This window comes from Serinus canaria, chromosome 3, assembly GCF_022539315.1.
Source record: "Serinus canaria isolate serCan28SL12 chromosome 3, serCan2020, whole genome shotgun sequence".
NCBI lineage: Eukaryota > Metazoa > Chordata > Aves > Passeriformes > Fringillidae > Serinus > Serinus canaria.
In genome coordinates, this window is record NC_066316.1 from 84661021 (window position 1) to 84671799 (window position 10779).

Sequence of the window (10779 nt, forward strand, 5' to 3'; positions counted from 1 at the left end):
ATTGATTGCACCCTCAGCACATTTGCAGACAACACCAAGCTGAGTGGTGCGGTTGACACACCTGAAGGACAGGGTGTCATCCAGAGGGACCTGGACAAGCTTGAGAATTGGGCTCATGGGAATCTTGTGAGGTCCAACAACCTCATGAGATGCTGCACCTGGGTCAGGGCAATGCTCAGTATCAAAACAGGCTGGGGGTTGAAGGAATTGAGAGTAGCCCTGACAAGAAGGCTTTGAGAATACTGATGGATGAAAAGCTGGAGATCAGCCAACAGTGGGTGCACACATCCCAGAAAGCCAGTCATAACCTGGGCTACATCTAAAGAAGCATGGCTAGCAGATCAAGAAAAGTGATTCTGCCCATCAGCTCTCATGAAAAAACCCCCACCCTGACTACTGCATCCAACTCCAGGGCCCCAGCACAAGAAAGACGTGGACCTGCTGGAACAGGTGCAAAGGAAGGCCACAAAAATGATCAGAGACCTGGGGCATTTCTCCTGAGAATTAAGGTTTTCAGCCTGGAGAAGAAAAGGCTCCAGGAGGACCTTACTCCAGCCTTCTAGTCAGTGGGCCTGTAAGAAAGATGGGTACAGACTTTTTATCAGGACCTATTGTGACAGGACAAGGGGTAATGATTTTAAATAAAAGATGTTAGATTTAAACTAGGTTTTACAATAATGGCAGTGAAACACTGGAATAGGTTGCCCAGAGAGGTGGTAGATGGCCCATCCCTGGAAACATTCAAGGCCAGGTCAGACGGGAATATCAGGAATATGAAGACATTGTATATGAGAGATACTGTAGGGTCATTATATTGATTTGGAGAAGTATCTAGCTGTACTAAAACATTAAAACAAAAAAGCTGAACTGATTTGCATACTTGAAACCACTCACTGTTTTTGGGCTAAAGTGCCTATCTAAAATCATGATCCATAGCCAGTACTTTTCACAACACATTCCATGTCAAAAGACAAGGAAAATTCACCACGCCTATTAGTCCCAGCCCTTTGTTTATCCTACATTTTTCATGGATTAGCGAGTGGCTTTAAAAAACTCTAATTGCAAAAGAAAGTTAAAAAAGAAGCAATGATCTGGGAATGAGACAGAATAGCAATATTGTTAATATAAAGCTGTCAGGAATGATCAAGTTAGAACGTCACATGTCACTACAGAAAGAGCTAACGTCCACACTCCAATCTCAAATATTCCCAATAATAATAAGTTGACAACATGAAGAAAGTATGCTTGCAGTCAGATCAAAAATATGCCTGTGGAAAACTCCTGAACTCCCTCCCCTCAGATTTGCTATACCCCATCATGAGAAGTGAGTGCTTCCTTCTAATGAACACGAAGCATATCAAAACATGATAACTGAAAGAAATCTTCTCTGTGAATCTAATGCTTACTGGCACCCTCAGAGCCTAAGGAGGACTGCTCCAAGAAGATCCAGCATACTCTCTCAGCCTCTGACTCTTTTTTTCAATTCTGGTAGTTGTTTATTACAATATTGGTCCAATGAATAAGTCAAAGTATATTCAGCTTGTCTACTCAGAAAGCTCAAATCAATCCTTCCTCTAATACATTTCTTTCTCTCACCACCCTCAAATTAATTCTAGTCTACACCTTTCCATGTATTTGAAGCAATTTCTTTAGATTCAAGTAGATTGGGTGAGAAATTTTAAGATGTAAATATAATAATCTCAGATCCTACCTAAATGTGCTTTGCTGGAAAAGCTTCCATTTTAGCCCAGAGAAATAAATGCTATGCATCTGTTGTTGAAGGGAGAAAACCAAAAAGATTGTCTAGGAAGATATTGAAGGACAGATGCTGATTTAAACAGAACTTCTATGTGGGAAGGAACAAAGGCCCAAGGAAGAACAACTGAATACAAGGTAGGAAAAAAAAACCCCAAACCTTTAGATATTACTCTCTCCATGAAGAAAGGAGATTTCAAATGTGTAACAGATTCACCAGCATACAAATTATAAAACTGGAGGAAGACAACTTTGCCATACAGAGGACTCAGTTCAGCTGAACAGAGCAGAGTAACAAAAGGTTGGCAGAAGGATCTGTACCACTTTAACTGCTGCTCTGCTCCTGGATCCATTCTTTCCCAACTCCTGCTTTCTGGTCTATAATTCACATTTCTGTTTTCAATGGTAACCAACCCTGCAAACTCTAGTAGAGTCTCTTTCCTCTTATCAACTGGAGTTTATCCCTGGGCTTAACTCACACACCTGCTGTTGGCAGAGCTGCTCAAGCTGGCAGCTATCAGCTTGTTATTCCTCACCATCTGCCTGTACTTCCACAAACTGAAGAAGAAGCCTCTTTCAAGTGCACACCCTCAGTTATTCACAGGAGAGGTTCAACCTCTCTTTTTCTTCCTAGCAGTTCAATTGGGCTTCAATTTGGTCTATTTGTGGCAATCGGGCTAAGGAAAACTGTAACTTCACCATTGGCTGCTTAGCTACAAACTTTTAACAGAATGTAATGCACAGTTCAGATAGACTGTTTGTTCACAGTTCAGTGTATCTGACACATCTTCTGTGGCTGGCCCAACTTTTACTAAGGCATCATTTCATTAGGAAAAAAATATATATGTATAAAAGAAAAGAGACAAAGCTTCCTGGAGTTTTGTTTTAACATTTTTTAATCTGTATCGCTAGGGAACCTTCTCTACTTGCACCATTTTAGCACTTTAAAAACTTCCCTTCTGCAGCCCACTACCTAGCAATGACAGAATAAAACCTATTTTTCTTCTTTCAGACAGAATGATTTCACAGCTATGATGTAGGCTTGCTCTCTCAGAGGGGTTAAGAATAATTCATCAGCAGAGCACTTAGCCTCACTGCCCTAAAAATATAAGGGGAAAAAGACTTTGACTTAAATTCTGGCCCTCCACAATGCATTATTATTACCTCAGAGCCCACATATTACACTTATTATTTATTCATTATTACTGCTTACATTTTCCAGGGTTAGTAAAAGGATTATTTTCCTAGCTGTGGACTTTTAAATTTCTTGGGCCTGAGTTACAAATGAGCTATTGCAATTCAAAGTTCCTGTGTGTGTGTAGTTTCTATTATCTTTCATAAGATTTCTGGAAAGGAAAAACATTACTAAGAGTTAATTTTATTTTTGAGAAAAAAACCCAACTCTATTTAAATAGCAATAAACATGTTCTCTTTGATAATAATTGTAGGAAAATTATAAGTTGAAGTACTGGCTGAGGCTGAATAATTCTAGAAACCTGATGTTCCATATTTGACAAGCACATATGATGTGTCTTTAAGACAGAATTTGCCACGTTCTGGAGAGTTAATGTAGAGTTTAAGTGAGAACACTAGATAACATGTGGAAAGTAAGAGAAAGAGGAAAACAGAGAAATATGAGAAAATTTGCAGAAGACGGGTAACAGCTTTTAAGTTAAACAATATCTTTTTATTTCTTTCCCCCATCTTCCTAGGAAAAAGGTTTTTTTCACTCTGTGTTAAACATATGACCCACTTTAGGGATTAAGTATAGGTGTGGTTAACATGAGCATTAGATTCTTTAGGTCAATGTGATAACTTCTCTGCTCTAATAAAGCCACATGATTTTTCTCACAAAAGTTTTGCAAACTCTGATTTATAATCTTGTTTTGTATGGTAGGAAAAGAAAAGTACAAAATGAAACTCCTAGGAAACTCCAAACATGAATCTTTCAAGCACAGGAAGCAGAAAGGCTGCTCTGGAACTACTTCAAACTTAGTTCATTTCAGAAAAGATTTAAAACAACCTTGTATAAGTTTATCTGTTCATATTGTTTATTTTCTATGTGCTCTTGTTATTTGCTAAAAACTTTTCAGTACTGAGATTAACACCTCTGGTCTGTGATGGGCAAGAAAAATGGAAATACCTGTGTGGTCACTGACAGCCACAGAAGTAGAAACAGGAAGGAGGAATTCTGCCATACAAAGCCAAATTATGCAGGATCCAATGTCCTTCATCTCCCCCTGGACACATGTGAACAAACAGCAACAAATCTGAAACAAAAAATAAGCATATTCAGAACAATCTCCTCTTATTCTTCTCACCTCACCTTGTCTGAATACTGCAAACAAGAACTTCTTAAGTGTGAAGAGGAAGTTGCTAGTCATGTACAAGTGTATAATTTATCTGTTTAAGGAGCTACAAAAAAGACTTATGCCAGTTTGGAAATAAATGATAAATATAGTCCTTTTTAGTTCTTTATTAATAAATGCAGAAGTAGCACCTTAGAAATACAAACTTGGAGATGTTAATTGTAAAGGCACTGAATGTTCATTTCATTAGTAATTACTAATTTTCTTTTATATTTCCCCCCAATTGTTTTTTTAACATTCAATATATTAGCTAAACTGTTTGGCGTCACAACACTTACAGAGCCTTGTGAAGTAGTCTTCTGATTGGAACAAAGGCAGCATGCAATTGTTTGAGCTTAACCACAAAAGAAACCAAAATGCAGTATTTCTCCACCTTGCAAAGTGTCTAGAGCAGCCCATATTGAATTTCTAGCTTAAATCTCACAAAAGTACAAGCTTTAACAACACAAACTGTTACTGTCATTAGAGGACAAAAGCTTCTTTCTAAGCCAACTGCGATGTATAAATACACATGAATTTAATGAAACACAGAAAATAGCTAATATTTTTTCTAATCACATCTTCTCTAAGAAATGGAAATCACATACCTAAGATGCAATTGTTATAGGTATTTTCGCAAGGCACCTTATTTATCATCAAAGCTATTCTGTCATGTACTGACAGAAACTACATCATTATTAACTTTTCTAGCCTTCCCACCAGCAGCAAAGCGAATAAATGTTCAAATAAATTATCATTTAATTTCCTGCACCTGCTTTACAAGCAGGCATCGGGAATTCAGTAGAGCTGCCGCTCCGGAGGTCTGGTTTTCTGAAGGGCTCTGATCACCAATACCGCCACCCCCTCGCTGCCGCCGCACCTCCGGGCTTGTGTCCTCTCCCGCCGGCTGCTCCAGGAGGCTCCGCTGCCCCGCACCACCGGAGCCTACGGGGCGCCCGTGCAGCGACCCGAGCCCCCAGCAGCGCGGACTCTAACCCGGCAGAACCGGCAGCCTCGTTTCCCTGGGATCGAGCCGCGTTTGCGGGAGGGAGGGTTCAACCCTCCGGGCGGGAAGGCAAGCGGGCAGCTCTCCGGCGCGGCTGGGCTGGCGCCGGGCAGCGCCCCCGCCCCGCTGCCGGAGCCGCTCTCCGGCTCCCGGCTCCGCTCCTCGCCCCCGGCCCCCGCCCCGGGCTCCCTCCGCCGCGCCCGCCCCGTCTCCCAGGCCCCTGCCCGCGGCGCCGGGCGCCGGGAGAGCCCGGTGAAGGAGCGAGGGGCAGGCGCCCGCCGCCGCTTCCTCCGCAGCCCCGGGGCGGAGCGGGACCAGGAGCCCGCCCGGGCCGGCGGCGCCTGCGAGCGGGGCAGCCCCGGTGCCCGGGGCGCTGCGGCGGCACCTGCGCCGGGCCGGCAGGTGAGGGGCGGCCGCGGGCCGGGGGCGGCCATCGGGACGGGACTCGGCCCGCGGCATCCCCGGGCTCTGCCCGAGAGCCGCGGCCGGTGCGGTGCCCCCTCCCCGCAGGGCACTGCCCGCCCGAGCCGCTGCTCGCTCACCAGCGCGCTCCCACCAACTGCGTGCAGGCCGCCCCGCACGCGTGCTAATTACAAGGTAGGTTTTTAAATGTAAATATATGCACAATCAGCATAGTGGCAATTCGTAACAGTTTAATCAGTTTCGTAAATTACTGCTCGTTTAGCAGGGCTGTTTTTATTTGCATATCTTAGCATACACCTATCGTCATCTACTAGCATATACAATGTATTTACACAATCATGAGCAGAATACTATGGCACAGGCTGATTGCAGTACGTTAAAAACTTACGGTAAACATCATGTTTATATAAGACATAGGTAATATTAGCAATGATAAACTTAAATGACAATTTTGGAAATCAAAACCAAAAATCCTTGAACAAAAACACCTCAAAACAAGTCAGGAATAGTGTAGTGTGTGTCAGTGAGCACATGTAAGATGTTTAGATGATTGATTATAGATAGTGAGTGGCTTACCTTTAATTTTTTTATTGGTATGTCCCCCAGAAGCACTGAAAATGCCTGTACAGAGCTGCCGTAGTGCCGAGGAGTTGCTAGAGTGAGTCTCCAAAGAGTGGTAGAGGGGGATGCAGCTCTGTCCTTATTAGTCTCACAGTGTGACCCTCCCACTCAGTGAGCGCAGAATACTCTGCAAGAAAGAACAAACAGCCACCCAGACACAGATTTTACATAATTATATGTATGCATCCCAAGTGAGGTAACAATGTAAGAAATGTTTGGGGTTTTTTTCTCCTTCCCCCTGCCTCTCTAAAAGCACCCTCTTAACAGTTCCATAAATTAGACAGCCATGGTATGAATGCATGAATGAAAGAGTATCCGGTTTCTAGCTGTGAAGAACCAATTATGTACATTATTAAACTGGCAGAAACTAGCTTTTATCTTTTAAGTGTAAGGATAGTTTAATTTTATGTACTTTTATATACTTCACCATAAATTTAAAAATCTACCACGCAAGCAACCAATAGAATACATCTATTTATGGCACTGATGCTGAATTGCACAGTGAATTAGAGAAATTTGTTTTGCCTTTTAAAATCTATCTTTACAAACCTGAAAGTTCTTGCACTTCTAATATCATCTGTCTGTGATGGCATGGTGAGACTGAGCACTGCCCCTGGCTCTTAGCTGAATTTGCCAAAGTGCACTTTTGTCAGGTTCTCCAAGTGTGCTTGTGGCAGTTTTCTGTATTGCACTTTAAGGATGTGAACCAGATAGAAGGACAGAGAGAAGTAAATCAGCTAGAAACAGATATACAGAAGACAGAGAGTAGGGGCTCAGTATATCATTTATATCTTTATTTATTTATTTATATCCAAGACATATTTTACCTTTTTCTAGTTGAATTATTCTGATGGGAGAAAAAAAGGAAGGTGGTCATATGAAAATTTATCAGCTTAACATCAATTTAGCCAATTGGTCTTCAGATCAGAAAATATATAGGGTAAACTTTCTTCTACCCCCAGCTCCCATACCCCAAATCCTCCCACCCACTCAGCAGATTTTGTTTCCTCAGTGTTTCCTCATTTCAATCAAGATAACTAGCCAGTATACCCAACAAATCACATGGAAAGATGTGATTATGTTCCTGGTTTGAATTTCAAAACAGTTGTTGTTCTTCCCAACTTAGAATCACGAGAGAAAGATGAAATTGCAGCTTATGTACACATCTGCTGGGGTGTTTTATTCCATGGCTTTGCCACAGGCTTGTGGTGTAACTTTAGGCAAGTCACACTTCTTGCTTGCTCATTCTGAAAATTACAGAAAGTAAAGCTGTCTTACCTCTCAGGGTGAGGTACAAGAGTCCAATCCCACAGCTGACAAATCATTGGAGCATTCTTATTCTCCTTCAGACTGTTCATTTGGTAAAGGCCTTAATGTTGAGCCCTAATTCTGTGTTCAGAATTGTGAGATCCTCAGTTGAAAAACCCTTTGTAAAAAGTCTGCCCATAATAAAAAGCATAATATATATATTTTTTTTTTAATTCAAGAATAGCTGCATTTCTCATTGCGCTTTCAAGCCATAAAATTCTATTTTTTTTTTTTTTTTTTGCTTCATTTTACATGTCCTAAATACCTGGATTCATCTTCTTTACATGAATATAAACAGTCTCATTAATTTCAATCAAATATAAGCTCTGAAGTAGCTAAGCATTTTAATTGCATAAGTTTGCAAATAAAATCAGTTTATCCTTTAAAGAAATATTTCTGCCTCTTAAAATTTCAGTAATGCTTCAAGGTCCAGACCCAAATACGATCTTCATTTCCTGTGAAGCAAGAATGTTTATTCCCTTGCAAAATGCTGACACTACAAATAGAAAACTAAATACCTTATTTGGACCATGTCAACTCTAAAAAACACTTCACATCTGCATGAAAGCAATAAGTAGAAGAATTAGAAACTGCTACAACCTTTCCTGACTAACACCTACACTTCCTGTACTCTGGGCCAGATCTTCAACTAAACAGAATTGTTCCAGTTCACATAAATCAAAGGAATTACAGGGATTTATACTAGTTGAGGAGCACCACATTAGGGACTGCCATCATATGTGTTTATGGGCAACACTGTACACATTATTAGAAACAGTTTGAATGACTTGTGACATGAAAATTGGGAAAAAAAGGAAAACCTTACTGTTTAAAAACCTCTGTCATGACCTCCAAAAACTGGTTTCTCTCTGCCTCCCATAATACAGGAAGCAAAGCCAAAACTGGTGGCACATCTGTTGTTCCCAGTAACATCTTAGAAATCCCAAACACTTCCTCACCTGCAGTTGCTGATGCACTCCAGAGGAAATGTCTATACATTGTCTTATCTTCTTTAAATCTGGGAAGTACTGGAAAAACCGATAAGCTGAAGCAGCAGCAGGCAATGGATGATAGCCTATCTTGTCTTTGCAGCAGCATATTTTTCCAGCTATCTCAGAGTTTAGCTAAAGCACACAGAAGGCAGAATTAGACCTGGATCCAGGAAAGAGTCAAGGAAAATACACTGTGAAGCAGAAAGTAGAGAAATTCAAGTTTGAAGCCATACTTAGCACAGACATGCAGAGAACATTCCATCTCCTGTGCCAAGGCAAAACTGCTCCACTGAACAGCTTTTACTACAACTACAGTTGCAGGCAAGATGCAGAGGGAAAAGGTGAGAGAATCAGGGGGCTAAAGCACTGACTTTTTTATAGAAAACTTTTCTTTATTGCTAACACTCACTTTCACCCTTTGTTTCTTTTTTTGTCATGATTAGATATCCAAACCAGCCAAGTTGCATAATTCGCTCTCTGTGTGGTGTTAACAGATTTGTCTCCATCTCGTTAGACCCACATTTTAAACTGTTGCTTACAACAACACGTGTGCAGGAATGAAGCTGTAAACTTGGACAAAAGTCTTTAAAAGCAGCAGTATCCTACTTGAAAAAAGTTTTGTAAAAGGAGATTTATTTGAAACTCCCCTTACCACGCAATTTCTCGCTGAATGTAGTGCTCAGTGTTTCTGTTCTGTTGAGTAAGCCCTTATGTGGCATTGTTCCTTGCCAGATGATCCTTTCTGCCCTCTGCAAGATTTCCCGGTCACGACAACTGCATTCCACTGAAGCAATTAAAATATAAATGCTTTTAAATACATGAGACTGAACTATGGTGAACTTAGACGAAACAGGTGGAATCCCAGCCCTGGGCAAGTTAATGGAAATTTTAACATTGATGTAAATGGAGCAAAAATGTCACTCAAATGAGGGCACTTTGGCAAAAACTACATAAAAAGAGAATTATTTATATGCATGTGCACACATACTAAGCACTCCTAAGCAGCAAAGCCAACAGAAAAGCTGGATGTCACTTCGTTTCTGCTATTTGAGACAAAAAGGAAAAACCCAACTGCTACTTCTTCTACTGCATACTTAAGCAGCTCTCAGATTTTCTGTAGAGGGGCCAAAATAACTCAAAAAAATACAGACAGAATGCTTATCATAATAGTTTTGTGGTATTTGTTGTCTTAGCTCAGGCATTTTCTCTACTCTTTGACACTTTACAATGTGTCCTAAAATAACCAATTGGTAGTAAATATAATGGTACAGCAAACAAAAAAAGAAAGAAAAAAAGGTGCATTCTTTATCTTGGATTCCAATGCTACTGGCAAACCCAATCTCAAAAAAATAATCATTCGCAATGTTTAGTGTTATCAGGTTCTAATATGTTTCATATTTTTAATAGTGGCATTTTAATTCAAAATATTCACATTTCAAAGTAAATAAATCAATGTTGTGATATATTGCTTATATTTACCAGTTGCAGGTATGCCAAAAACTGTATCAGATGCTTTGAAAAGTATTCATTATTATTCCAGAAAAATACATTTCTCAGTATATACTGAGAAATGCAGTATATACTACTCTTTAAACTGTTAGTTTAAAAATTCAAAAGTTAAGGTATTCAAACCTGAACTACTTCTGGATTTGTAGAATCCAGGCTTAGAGAAACAATGCTAAGATTAATAGCATTAAAATGTTCCTTATCTAGTGAAAGGCACACTTTCCATTTTCTTTCTTTTTATCTATCTATCTATCTATCTATCTATCTATCTATCTATCTATCTATCTATCTATCTATCTATCTATCTATCTATCTATCTATCTATCTATCTATCTATCTGTCTCTCTGTCTATCTATCTGTCCACACATATAACCATACCCTAAACAGCTTTCCACAATTTCTTCTGCTTCATGAAGCAAAGGCATACGCAATAAAAAAAAATTGGAGTTCACCACAGTTGTTCTTCCTCTTGCCTACATGTGTAATCTGCCCTACCTGTAGAGCAGGAAAGAGATGCATTTTGGTGGCTTTTGTATTGCACAAGAAAAAAGTAAGTGGTCAAACAGCTGACTAAGGAAGAGAAGAGCTGAAAGGCAGTTTTCCAAAACAAGTCAAAGCACATCTTCTGGCTTTAGAGTGAAGTATCCATACACCTTTAAAAGTCATTATACATAATGAAAAGGTCATAGCCAGGTTTTAGACAGCTTTACTGGGAAGTGTAGCTGTTTGCCCAAAATTTCTATATGAATATGGTAAAATCCTACACACAGTCTGAAAGCATCTATAAATCAGTAAAATGTGTTAATTTAATATAAAATT

The 10779-nt window shown here is 40.1% G+C and overlaps 1 protein-coding gene across 2 annotated transcripts in view; it reads right to left on the minus strand.

The window, feature by feature from the left end:
• Window positions 1–6190, minus strand: part of COL19A1 (collagen type XIX alpha 1 chain) — a 174073-nt gene extending 167883 nt beyond the window's left edge. Inside the window, exons 1-2 of one of the 2 annotated variants that reach the window (XM_009094353.4) lie at window positions 6109–6190; window positions 3899–4025 (exon numbers count right to left, since the gene is read on the minus strand). In XM_009094353.4, the coding sequence (XP_009092601.3) occupies window positions 3899–3989 (91 nt within the window). In that variant the 5' untranslated portion in view covers window positions 3990–4025; window positions 6109–6190. Of the gene's footprint in view, window positions 1–3898; window positions 4026–4875; window positions 4994–6108 lie in introns of those variants that run through there. The other variant, XM_030235572.2, reaches the window with a different exon arrangement.
• Between the last annotated feature and the right edge of the window lie 4589 nt (window positions 6191–10779).